Raw genomic sequence first — 13,434 nt, forward strand, 5'->3', positions numbered from 1 at the left:
CAACAGATGAACAGATTCAGAAGATTGGGGTCCAGAATCAGAGTCTGTCTGAGTGCAGTTGGTTGTTCTAAGAGGATCATGTGGTTTTCTCTGTGTGAGAGAGAATTCAGTTCTACAGTTCAGCAGCAGCAACTGGGACTGGAACAGGACAAGCTGGCAAACTTGTGGAAAACCCCCATTTTGAAGATGGATTGTGAGTTTTTAGTCCAAAGCCCTTGTGATCCATACAAGAGGAGGTGGCTGACTGTGTAATGTTTTGCTTGAGATAAGGGAAACAGAAAAGGAACTCTGTGGTGACCTGAAGGAAGGGAATACATGGGTTGGCACAACATTGAGGGCCGAAGGGCCTGTACTGTCGTGTTCTACATTCTGAACATTCCTCCCTTTCTCTGCTCTGCCGCGGCTTAGGTGCGCGATCTGAAGACCACGTCGGCTGTCTACCCAGAGCTTCACACCCGCTTCCAGAATCTGCAAGGGTCGCTGGCCACCGCCAGGCTGGAGACTGAGGAGGTAAGGCCGGCCTTGTGCACGCCCCTCTGTTGCCGATGGAGGGTCCCCTGCACACCCAGGTGCCATGTGTGCATGACACAAAGGTCAGAGGAGTTGTGGACGGAGCTGAGGGTTGTCGAAGATTTCAGGAACATGTGGACAGGATGCAGAGTCGGGCGGAGAAGTGGTAGATGGAGTTTAATATGGATCAGTGTGAGGTGATGCATTTTGGAAGGACAAACCAGAAGGGTTAATGGTCGGTTACTGAACAGTGTGGAGGAACAGAGGGACCTTGGAGTTCAAATCCATACATCCCTCAAGGTCACTGCACAGGTTGATAGGATAGTTAAGAAGGTCTATGGGATGCTGGGCTTCATTAGTCAGGGGACTGAGTTCAGAAGTCGAGAGGTCATGTTGCAGCTCTACAAATCTCTGGTGAGACCCCACTTGGAGGATTGTGTTCAGTTCTGGTCACCTCATTACAGGAAGGATGTGGAAGCTACGGAGATGGGGCAGCGGAGATTCACCAGGATGTTGTCTGGATTGGGGAACAAGTCTAATGAGGTGAGGTTGGCAGAGCTGGGACTTTTCTCTCTGGAGCATCGAAGGATGAGGGGAGACTTAATAGAGATTGACAAGATTCTGAGAGGCAGAGATAGGGTGGATGGCCAGCACCTGTTTCCCAGACACCAGAGGACGTCTGTACAAAGTGAAGGGAGGGGAGTTTTTTTTTACACAGAGTGTTGTGGGGGTCTGGAATGCCTTGCCAGGGGTGGTGGTGGAGGCTGGAACATTTAAGAGACTCTTAGACGGACCCACAGATGGAAGAAAAATAGGTTGCGGGGAAGGGAGGGGTTAGTACTCTTTTTCAAGGAATATATGGGTCGGCACAACATTGAGAGCTAAAGGGGCTTTACTGGGCTGAGGTGTTCTGTGTTCAGTTAATAAAAATTGTGTGTTTATACATCTGATTGTGTGAATGTGTGCACATGTGCGTGTGTTTGTGTCTCACTGTGCTGTGTGAATGTGTGAGTGTGAGCGTGAGTGTGAGCTGCACGCCACCATGTGGATACAAGTGAGTGTGCAAGTGTGGCTCCTGAATCATGCAGTGAGGAGAGTGGTGGAATACAGAAATGCTGAAGGAACACAGCCAGTCTCACACTCACACACATACACACTCACACTCACACACACACATTCACACACTCACTCACACACATACACACTCACACACACATTCACACTCACACACACATTCACACACACTCACACATTCACGCTCACACACACACACATTCACACACACACACACAACCAGACACACACTCACTCACACAGCCAGTCTCACAGGGTCTGTAGCCGGTCAGGATCAGAATTTATCATCCTGAACGTGTCACGCGATTGGCTAAGTTTTGCGGTAGCATCACAGGGCAAACATTGCCATAAATTTACATTTAAACATAAATAAATTGGAGCAGAAATAAGAAGAAAGTGAGTCCGTGTCTGTGTCCATTCTGGGACCTGACGGCAGAAGGGAAGAAGCCATGCTTGTTCTGCTGAGTGCGCGTCTTCAGGTTCCTTGACTTTTCCCCGATGGGAATGGATGGGATGAGGCGGGGGTGGGGTCTTTGAGGATAGATGCTGCTTTTTTTAAGATTCCGCCTTGTGTCGATGTCCTCAATGGGTGAAGTCTGGTGCCCATGATGTTGCAGGCCGAGGCCTCACCAGGGCCTTATAAAGCCTCAACGTCACATCCCTGTTCTTGTACCTGATTCCACCTGAAATGAACAGGTTCGCCTTCTTCACCCCCAACTTCACCTGTGAGTTGACCTTCAGGCTGAACTGCACGAGGACTCCCAGCTCCCTCTGCATTGGGGATTTGCAATTTTCTCCCTGTTCAAAAAATCTCGGCCCGTTTCTATTTTCAACTACAGTGCACTTTCCGGGATTGTATTGAGGGTCCGATGAGACCCAGCACGCGTGCCCGGCCCTCTCTCCACGCCGATACTGACTCTCTCCCATACTCTCGGCAGATGAACAAGACCCTGAGGGCCACCCTGGAGGCCTTGCAGAGCCAGGGCTTGGCCGAAGAGCTCAACATCTCTGAGGCCTTCCAGCGCAGCCAGTCCACGGAGTCGGTGAAGCTCGCTGGCGTTGAGCCCAGCTCCAAGGCCAACCTAAGCCGGCGCCGGGCCACTCAGCAGGAGACGGAGACCTACTACGTCACCGTAAGTGGGGTGATGGGGCGGGGTGGTGTTCATGGTGAACTGGATTAAACAAGGACTGGACAGGAGAAGCCAGAGAGTAGTGGGGGACGATTCCTTCTCAGGCTGGAGGCTTGTGATGAGGGGTGTGCCACAGGGATTGGTGCAGGGACCAGTGTTGTTTGTCATCTATATCAATGATCTGGATGATCATGTGGCAAATTGGATCAAGTTTGCAGATGACACTAAGATCGGAGGTGTTGTGGGCAGCGAGGAAGGTTTTCAAAGCTTGAGGGATCTGGACCAGCTGGGAAAATGGGCTGGAAAATGGCCGATGGAGTTTAATGGAGATAAGTGTGAGGTGTTGCATTTTGGAAGGACAAACCAAGAAAGAACGTACATGGTGAACGGTCGGGAATTAAGGAGAACAGAGGGATCTGGGAATACAGAGACATAATTCCCTGAAAGTGACGTCACAGGTGGACAGCGTTGTAAAGAGAGCTTTTGGCACCTTGACCTTCATAAATCAATGTATTGAGTCCAGGAGTTGGGATGTTACAGTAAAGTTGTATAAGACATTATACACGGCCAAATTTGGAGAATTGTGTGCAGTTTTGGTCACCGAACTACAGGAAAGATATCAATAAGGTAGAAAGAGGGAGAGATTTACTAGGATGTTGCCTGGACTTCACGAACTGAGTTACAGGGAAAGGTTTAAACAGGTTCGGAGTTTATTCCCTGAAGCCTCGAAAAATGAAGGGAGATTTGATCGAGGTGTTTAAAATTATGTGGGGGACGAACAAAGTAAACGTAAGTCGGCTTTTTCCACTGAGGGTCAGTGATATCCAAACCAGAGGGTTAAGGGTGAAAGGGGAGAAGTTTAGAGGAAACTTCTTCAAATAGAGAGTGTGGAATGAGCTGAGGTGGTGGATGCGGGCTCGATTTTAACATTTGGGCAGGTATGCGGATGGGAGGGGTACAGACCGGATGCAGGTCAGTGGGATGGCAAAAAGCAAATGGTTCGGCACAGACTAGAAGGGCTTGTTTCTGTGGTGTAATGTTCTATTGTTCTATGATCTCCACACCTGTCTGGGACTCTGCCTCTCTCTGCCCCTTCACCTGAATAACTCTCTCCCTCTCACTAAGCCCTTTTTTGTCATGGAAGACACTGTGTGCCCCACTCCCTCTCTGTACCTTGGTCTGTGCATCTCCCTCCACCCCTCCCTGCCTCTCACCCTGCCAGCTCTTTCTGTCACCCCACTCTCTGTCCCTCTTTCTCTCTGCGCCTCTCTCTTCCCCGGTTGATCTCAGAGTAGGTGGATAGGGGGGTGCAGAGGGTCCAGGAAGGGCTTAGATCAAAGGTGGTCGGGTAGCCTAGGCTCTTTAAGGGGAGACACCCAGGCCCCTGGACTGAGCTTTGGTAAGGCTCCTCCTGACCTTGCCCCCCCTGCTCCTCCTGGTAGGCTGAGGTCCTCACTCCTGCTGGGAGCCTGCCTTCCTCCCTTCTGAGTCCCTAGGCTTAGGTCCACTCAGCTGAATGGTTAATCCACCATTGAGGTGGGGGAGAGATTTGTAATCTATAAAATCTGGGATTAGAAAGAAGCCATTCAGCCCATTGAGTCTGCCCCACCATCTGATCTCCCACTGCCTGGCCTTCTCCCCGTTACCCTCGTTGCCCTGGCTCATCAAGAACCTCTCCCTTAAACCCACCCAAAGACCCGGCCTCCACCAGTGCCCATGGCCATAGATTCGCTGCCCTCTGGCTGAAGAAATTCCTCCGCTTCTCTGTTCTAAGCTGACGCCTTTCAGTCCTGAAGTTGTCCTGGGCTTTTCCACTGTGGAGGAAACAACCGTTCTATGTCTACTCTGTGCAGGCCTTTTGAAACACTTCTATGAGGTCCTCCCACCCCCTCATTTTTCTGAACTCCAATGAGTCCAGTCCAAGAGCCGTCAAATGTTCCTTGTACATCAACCCTTTCATTTCATTAATTGTTCTTGTGGATTTTCTCTGATCCCTCTCCAACGCCAGCACATCCTTTCTTAAATAAGGAGCCAAAAACTGTCCCCTGTACTCCATGCTCTAGCATCCTTCTCCAAAGAAGGCATCAGATCTGTTGGGGGCTTGTTGGCCATATTCTGCTCTGTCCTCTGTGGCCACGGATCCCCCACTGTCCTTCCAAGCGAAGCAACGCTTTGCTTTTGAATCTCCGGTGGGTGGGGTGGGGGGGTCGTCCACTGCCCCCGGCAGCCCCTGTTTCCTCTTCTACTGGGAGATCGTTTCACAGAGCTCCTTGGCTCTGTCTGCCACGACAGTGCGGATCTCTCGGTGGCTGGCCATTTTAACTACCCACCCTGTTCCCTTGCCGACGTTTCTGTGCGTGGTCTCACACACAGCCGGATTGAGACCCACCCCCCCCCACCCCCCGACACATTGGAGGAACAACTCCTCATCTTCCAACTGGATAGCATTAACATCAAGTTCTCTGCTTTCCATTAGTGTCTCACTCATTCCCCATCCCTAGGTCTCCTCCAGCTCCCCTCCCCTTCCCACTCTCTCTCTCTCTCTCTCTCTCTCTCTCTCTCTCTCTCCCTCTCTCTCTCTCTCTCCCCCTTTCTCTCTGCCTCCTTTCATCCAGCTCTGCATTCACAGAGATACCACCCTTCGCCCCCATCAATTCTCAGCTTTCCTCTCCTGCCCTCTGATCCATACCCACAAATGGCCCCTGCCCTCCTCCCTCAGCCTTTTCATTCTCCAGTTTCCGTTAACAACCCCACCTTCCCCTGTCTCTTCCCCCCGTCTCTCTCTCCGTCTCCTTCTATCTCTCCCTCTATCACCCTCTCCCTCTCCCTTTCTGTCACTTTCTCTTTATTCTCTCACCTTCTCTCAACCTCTTTCCCTCTCCCTCCTTCTCTGTCTCTCTCTCTCTCTCACCCTCTTTCCCTCCTTCCCCTCTCCTTTCACAGAGCCAAAATCAATTCTCACCTCTTATCCTACCTGATTAATGCCTTTGTTGGTCTGGACTCCTCTCCCCTGGCTTCGGTCTTTATTCTGACGCCTTCCTGTCCTTTACTTACACCTTGCGGAAGGGCTCAGGTCCGAGACGTCAGAGATGTATCTTTACCTCCTGTGGATGCTGTGAGGCCGGCTGAGTTCCTCTACCATTTCCTGTGTTTTGAGCACAATCATGGTGTATGCAGACCTCCGTGTTTCACGCAGGACATAGGCGGGAGTGAGCGCGTGTCTTTGGAAACTTTGCTCACCATCTCGCCCTCCCCCCCCACCCCCCCACCTGTGTGACCCAGAAACTGAAGGACTCTGTGGCAGGCGATGCCCGGATCACCAAACTGCAGGCCAAATATGAGCTGCTGAGAGCTGCCATCGACAAGGGTGAGTGGCCACAGACCCATGCCCCTTCGATCCGCTCAGCGCACCGTCCAGTGATCCCAGAACCATCCTGACTTCCATTGACGCCTTGGGAAAACTGGACCTCCTCCTACCAATCACTTCCCCGGGGGCTCTCCAGCTGTTGGTCTCCATGGCGATGCTCCATTGTTTGTTCCCATGGAGATGCTATGCATTGTTGCTATGGAAACAAGTCATCTGTTCCTATGGCAATTTCCATCATTTGTTCCCATGGAGATGTTCCACCCATTGTTGCTATGGAAACAAGTCAACTGTTGTTATCATGGTGATGCTCCATCATTTGGTCCCATGGAGATGCTCTTTCCATCATTGCTAGGGAAACAAGCCATTCATTGTTCCCATGGAGATGCTCCATCCATCATTGTTAGTGAAATAAGCCACCCATTGTTCCCATGGAGACCCTCTGCCCATTGTTGCTATGGAAACAAGTCACCTGTTGTTCCCATGGCGATGCTCCACCATTTGTTCCATAGAGACACTCCGTCCATTTTTGCTAGGGAAACAAGCCACCATTGTTCCCATGGAGATGCTCCATCATTTGTTCCCATGGTGACACGCCATCCATTGTTACCATGGAGATGTTATCTTCATTGTTCTTAAGGAGATGGGTCATTTATTATTACCATGGATACCTTCCATCCATTGTTCCCATTGAGACACTCCATCCACTGTTGCCATGGAAACCCTCCATCCATTGTTCCCATAGAGATACTCCATCCACTTTTGCCATGGGTATATTCCATCTATTTTTTCCATAGAGATGCTCAATCCATCATTGCCAAAAGCTCCATCATTCATTCCCATGAAAATGCCCCATCGCTTGTTGTCAGGGAACTGCTCCATCCATTCTCCCAGGAGAAGGCCATCCAATTTTCCCATGGAGCCTCCTTGAGATGAGGCTTGTCTCCCACCCCCCTCTCCCCCCTCCGATGCTTCCTGAGTTGCTGAAGACCATGGCGGTCACAGTGACCCATCTCCCTCGATCCCTCAAACTTGACTAATCTCTGTCCGCTCTCTCATCCACAGGGATCGTGGATGATGACTCCACCTTCAGGTAGGTGCCATCGGCCTCAAAGAGTGGGAGGCACAGGTACCCTGGCTAACACTGGGGCTGAGGGGATGAAACCTCAGGTCTAGGCCTTGCAGCCCCTCAAGGGAGAACTCGAAAGGGGGGACAAGACAAACTGGGGGGAGAAATGTGGGGAGGGAGATGGGAGAGAGGGGAGGGAAATTGGAGATGGGAAAGAGGGGGAGGGAGATGGAGAGAGTTGGAAGGAGGAGAAAGATGTGGGAGGGTGATGGGGAGAGAGATGGGGATGAGATGGAGATGAGACATGGGGATGGAGAGAATCAGAGAGAAAGACCAAAAGGAAGCTAGATGTTGACAGAAAAACATGGTCACAGACAGAGAGGGGAAGGGGAAAGTGAGGGGGTGGATGCTGATTCAGATGGGTGTTGATTTTAGAACAAGGGAGCTTAATGAGAACCAGGACCCTGTGAGGCCTCCTCCTGTTCTCCTGAAACAGTCTTGAGAGGCTGATCAGCTTACAGTTGTGTCCCTCCCTCTCCCTGTCCAGCCTGCCCGAGGGGTCCCAGAGACATGTAGTGAGGGGGAAGGGTTGGTACGTGGAAACTTTGAACACCCCCCCCCCACACCCTTCAACTCTCTCCTTGCTACCACCCCACCACCACAGGTTCCAAGCGACCCTGGGACGGTCGCAGAGGCAGAAGCGTTCGCGGCCTTGCTCGCAGTATAACCAGAAGCTCTTCAACGGAGACCTGCAGATGTTCATCCAGGTAAAAGTTGACTCCCCCAACCCCTCATTAATTGCCCGCCCATCCAGACTCCTGACATCCCGACTGCAGACTCACAACCTGGTCAGGGCCACCTGAGCTCCCGATGCCTTGAACGACACAGGTACTAACCGGTGGTTAAAAGTCCGACCCGTGTAAAAGTCGACCCTCCCCAAATTTGACCTGAAAAATTGGTCCAGTATTTTTATATACAGTTTACTAATGTAGTGTTGAAAATAGGAGGTTCTCGGAGGGTCAGTGTGAACTGTTCCTTGTGCCAGAAATAAAACTTCTCACACATGAGTCTCTTTAAAACTGATGACACGACAAGCTTTATTTACAAGTCTGCAGAGTTGGACTCAACTGGTTTCTCACCAGTTAAGCCCCGATACATACAGTGCATTGATTTTTATACCCTTATTATTTGCCCTTCCCCTTCTTATTAATACTGTTTTAATTGGTTAGTATTACAAAAACATTCTAAGTATAACTGCATTATTAATTATCACGTTTGTTACGTACGCTGTGAACTCTACATTCACTAAATTCTGTTTCTCACACTTCTTATCAATCCTTTGTCTCCTGCATGTCTCTCACTATGACCATGAAAAGATAGGTTTAAAAAAAACATATTCAGCAGATCCTTCTGTCCTTGACTGCTAGTAAACTCTCTGTCCGTTCTGGCTTCCCTGTTTATGAATAATCATCACATTTTAACTTAAGTCTTTTTAACCTAAATTCTCTATATAACAATCCACCCCTTTCTCTCTTTAAAATGTGTTGAATATATATATAGATATGAATGGGGATTCTAAGCTAGGGAAGAGAAATGTTTTATGATACATTAATCTCACGCTGAAATAAAAGTCTTACAGGGTCTCCCATTCCCCCTGGTTGCATAGCTTGTTCGACCATGGAAATCACCAGGCTGCGTAGACAGGGAATAATACAGGGCAAAATAAGTAGGAGGAATAAAATACCTCCGATGACCCACAAGAAGGTACGCCACCAGGTTCCTCCAAACCATTTGTCCATCCAATTAAATTGTGGGAAAGGATGCCAGGTTTGAACCGGTACATGGGACAATGTACGAATATTATCAGCGATTTTACGAACGGCAAAATCCCAGCGGTGCCTCCAATTGTTGTATAGAGAATTTAGGTTAAAAAGACTTAAGTTAAAATGTGATGATTATTCATAAACAGGGAAGCCAGAACGGACAGAGAGTTTACTAGCAGTCAAGGACAGAAGGATCTGCTGAATATGTTTTTTTTAAACCTATCTTTTCATGGTCATAGTGAGAGACATGCAGGAGACAAAGGATTGATAAGAAGTGTGAGAAACAGAATTTAGTGAATGTAGAGTTCACAGCGTACGTAACGAACGTGATAATTAATAATGCAGTTATACTTAGAATGTTTTTGTAATACTAACCAATTAAAACAGTATTAATAAGAAGGGGAAGGGCAAATAATAAGGGTATAAAAATCAATGCACTGTATGTATCGGGGCTTAACTGGTGAGAAACCAGTTGAGTCCAACTCTGCAGACTTGTAAATAAAGCTTGTCGTGTCATCAGTTTTAAAGAGACTCATGTGTGAGAAGTTTTATTTCTGACACTTGGGTCATCCAGCCCGTAGGAAGAAGCTGTTCCTCAGCCTGGTGGTGCTGGCTCTGATTCTCCTGTATCCCTTCCCTGATGGGAACAGCTGAAAGACACTGCGTACAGGGTGGGGAAGGGGTCCTCGACAATTTTGCACACCCTCTTTGGACAACGATCCTGGTAGATCACGTCGATGGGGAGGGGGAGGGAGACATACTGGGGTGTGGGGGTTGGAGATTAATTGGGTCTAAATTGGGCAACATGGACTCGTGGACCGAAATGGCCTGTTGCCATGCTGTATGTCTAAATTTTTTAAAATATTTACAGTCCTGAGGATGGACCTCCGATTGGTTTCTCTGCAGCAACCATCCTGTACTGATGCAGTCGGCCAGGACGTTTTCGATAGAGCTCCTGTAGACAGTGGCCACTTTGGTCATCTCGGGAAGTGCAGTCGCGCCTTCCTGACCAGTAAGGAGAAGTTGAGTGTCCTCAACAGGTCACGCGTTGAGTGAACCCCAAGGAACTTGGGGCTCTCCACTCTCTCCATTACAGAGTGTTTGATGTGTAGAGGAGGGTGGTCGTTCCTGCTCCTCCTGACATCCATGATCATCTCCTTCGGCCTGTCAACATTGAGACTCGGGTTGCTACTCCCAAGGTGTTCCACCTCTTCTCGTTGTGGCTGACGAGGCCAGCGACCGCCGGGTCCTCTGCCAACTTGATGACATTGTTGGAGCTGGATCTGGTGGCCCAATCGTGGTTCAGTCTCGCGAAGCCCCAAGGCACGATGGTGCTAGGCTGTGTGTGCGACTGAGGTGAGGAAGGGGCAGGCTTTTGGACCATGTGATGGGGCAGGCGGGAGGGTTGATTGATGTCCCAGAACCCAGGCCCCCCCGAATCTCACTGAGCCTCTCCGTTGCCCACAGAGCTCTGGACAGCCCATCCCGCTGGTTGTGATCAGCTGTATCCAATTTATTAACCTGCATGGTAAGCAACTGTTACCCCAACCACCCCTCTTCTCCACCCCTCCAGCTCTTGACCTCCGACCCCTCCCCTGTCCTATCATCCCCTTTTACCCCTCTCTAGACCCTGTTCTCTGACCCCCCATCATATGTTTATAGAATACTACAGCACAGTACAGGCCCTTCGGCCCTTGATGTTGTGCTGACCCATATAAAAATACAAAATCCTCCCTTACCCTGTAACCCTCTATTTTTCTTCCATCCATGGACCTGTCTCTTAAATGTTCCAGCCTCCACTGCCACACCCTGGCGAGGCATTCCAGGCCCGGTGTAAAAAAAAAGTCCCTCCCTTCACCTTGTACAGACGTCCTCTGGTGTCTGGGAAACAGATGCTGGCCGTCCATCCTGTCTCTGCCTCTCAGAACCTCGTCAACCTCTATCAAGTCTCCTTTCATCCTTCTTCGCTCCAAAGAGAAAACTCCTAGCTCTGCTCACCTTGCCCCATAAGACTTGTTTCCCAATCCAGGCAATATCCTAGTCAATCTCCTCTACCCCCCTCTCCTCCACAGCTTCCACATCCTTCCTATAATGAGATGATCACTCCCAAGTGGGGTCTCACCAGAGATTTGTAGAGTTGCAACGTGACCTCTCAACTCCTGAACTCAATCCCCTGACTAATGAAGCCGTGTCCCAGAGGCCTTCTTAACAATCCTATCAAAATCCCCATTCCCCTCCATAGCCCTTGACCCCATTCCCTCCACTTCCCCCTCACCCTTTCCCACCACTTCCCTCCTCTCCCTCCACCCAATCTCCCTCCCTCCCCCTTTCCCTCTCCATCACCTCCACATCACCTCTGCCAGCTTTCCATCACAACCCAGCCCTCTCCTCACCTCCCATCCCCTATGCCCCCTTCCCTTCCTCTCCCACTCCCCAGCTCTGTGATCCACTCTCCCTCTTTCCACTCGTGACCCCATCCCTCCCACTCACTCCCCTTCCTCTCACCCTCCACTTCCCTCCTCCTTTCTTACCTTCCCTCTCCCTCCCATTTCCACCCCTCCTTTCCCACTCTGACCTGCCCTCCCTCTCTTTACCCCCTTTGTCCCTCTCTCTCCCATTTCAAGTTCATTTATCATCCGATTGTACATCCAACCTGACGAAACAGTGATCTCTGGTCCTCTGTGCAAAACACGCAGACACAGACCCAGACATAACACACAGTACATACGCAGGACAGGTATTTCATCAATATAATGTTTCATGAATACGAAGGGTCAGTGTGAGCAGTTCCTTTGGTCATTCAGCCCATGGGAAGAAGCTGTTCCTCAGCCTGGTGGTTCTGGCTCTGATCCTCCTCGATCTCTTCCCTGATGAGAGCAGCTGAAAGATGCTGTGTGCAGGGGTGGAAGGGCCCTCGATGATTTTGTGCGCCCTCTTCAGACAATGATCCCAGTAGATCGCATTGACGGGGAAGGGGGTGGGGGGAGACTCCAGTGATCCTCTCTGCCGCTCATGGCCCTGTGGATTGAACTCCGATCCATTTCTCTGCAGCAACTCTGATGAAGCTGGCCAGGATGTTCTCAATAGACCTCCTGTAGACGATGGCCGGTGGCCTTTCCCACCGGTCTTCTCAGGGAAGTTCAGTTGCTGTTGTGCCTTCCTGACCAGTGAGGAGATGTTTAGTGTCCACGATAGATCACTAGTTAAGTGAACTCCAAGGAATTTGGTTCTCTCCACTACAGAGTGGTTGACGTGAAAAGGAGGGTGGTCATTCCTGGTCCTTCCACGATCATCTCCTTCATCCTGTCCAAGTTGAGACTTAGATTGTTATTCTCCCTGTCTCTGAGGCCAACATAAGAGGGTGAACCAGTGCAAGGCATGGGTTAGAGTCGGATCCTCTTTCCCTCCAACTTGCCCTCCCTCTCATTGTCCATCTTCTCTTCCCCATCCCTTCCTTCCCTCCCCCTCCTCCCCCCTCCTCCTCCCTCTCTCCCCTCCTCTGGATGTCCCCAATGAGCAAATCTCCCCCCAACTCCTCCCCTGTCCAAACCGCACCACCCCCACCCCCCCCCAACTCTTTGGCAAAGTGTGACTGATTCCGAATCTTGCTCCCAATCAGGATTCACCATCTGGTTTCCTCACCAGGTCTTCACCACGAGGGAATTTTCCGGATTCCCGGCTCGCAGAGCGAGGTGAATGATATCAAGACCGCTTTCGAGAGAGGTTGGTGGGGTCGATAAACGGTGATTGGGGAGGGAATTGGAGCTTCTGTAACAGCAGCTGGAGCAGACCCGTGGGGAGAGGAGACGCGGTGCTGCCCCCGCGGGGTCCAACCTCCCGGTCTTGCTGATGGCAGCTCCGTATTGGTTTTGAACGATGGTGATTCCCGGGTCCACGCCCAAGATGATTGCAGACTCCGGGGGGGGGGAACGGAGGGGCCAACACAAGGCACCAGAAAGTGAGGAGACTGACCGCCCCCCACCATCTAAGAAGGAGAAGCAGAGGAGACGACCCGCGGGGACGGTGATGGTGACCGTGGTGGCGGGCCTGTGAGGGGGGGCTCCGTGGCTGAAGGAACTGCACGGGTGGCGGCGTGGGCTGCTGACTCACGCCAGGCCACGGGAGACCGGCTGAAGGGGTATCAGCCCCTTCGAGAGGGCGAAAAGGGCATTGAAGGCTCCCTGATCCGCATCGGAGTTTGGGATCTAGAGCTCTGGCCGCCAATGGTTCAGTCTGGACTATGCGGGAATGCTGGAGGCGAATCCATGGACACTTGGTGACTCTGGGTGGGGGTCTCTTTTGCTCCCCTCTCTGTGTCTGCAAGTGCTGATGGTGGATGGTCGATGGAAACGAATTCTGTGTAATATTACAGTCTTTATTACAGGACAATAAAGAAATCTTGAATTGAAGGGGGTGCGAGAGAAGGGAGAGGATGGTGGGGGAGAGGGAGAGAGTTCAGAAAGA

General features: G+C 50.7%; 1 protein-coding gene across 10 annotated transcripts in view; it reads left to right on the forward strand.

Moving 5' to 3' along the window:
* LOC138759173 (SLIT-ROBO Rho GTPase-activating protein 3-like) overlaps window positions 1-13,434 on the forward strand; it is a 90,926-nt gene that overhangs the window by 48,261 nt on the left and 29,231 nt on the right. For all 10 annotated transcript variants that reach the window (XM_069929194.1, XM_069929199.1, XM_069929200.1 and 7 more), the window contains 7 exons: window positions 409-510; window positions 2,523-2,717; window positions 5,997-6,081; window positions 7,144-7,171; window positions 7,812-7,914; window positions 10,438-10,498; window positions 12,616-12,693. In XM_069929194.1, the coding sequence (XP_069785295.1) occupies window positions 409-510; window positions 2,523-2,717; window positions 5,997-6,081; window positions 7,144-7,171; window positions 7,812-7,914; window positions 10,438-10,498; window positions 12,616-12,693 (652 nt within the window). The remainder of the gene's footprint in view (window positions 1-408; window positions 511-2,522; window positions 2,718-5,996; window positions 6,082-7,143; window positions 7,172-7,811; window positions 7,915-10,437; window positions 10,499-12,615; window positions 12,694-13,434) is intronic.

This window comes from Narcine bancroftii, chromosome 3 (genome assembly GCF_036971445.1).
Source record: "Narcine bancroftii isolate sNarBan1 chromosome 3, sNarBan1.hap1, whole genome shotgun sequence".
NCBI lineage: Eukaryota > Metazoa > Chordata > Chondrichthyes > Torpediniformes > Narcinidae > Narcine > Narcine bancroftii.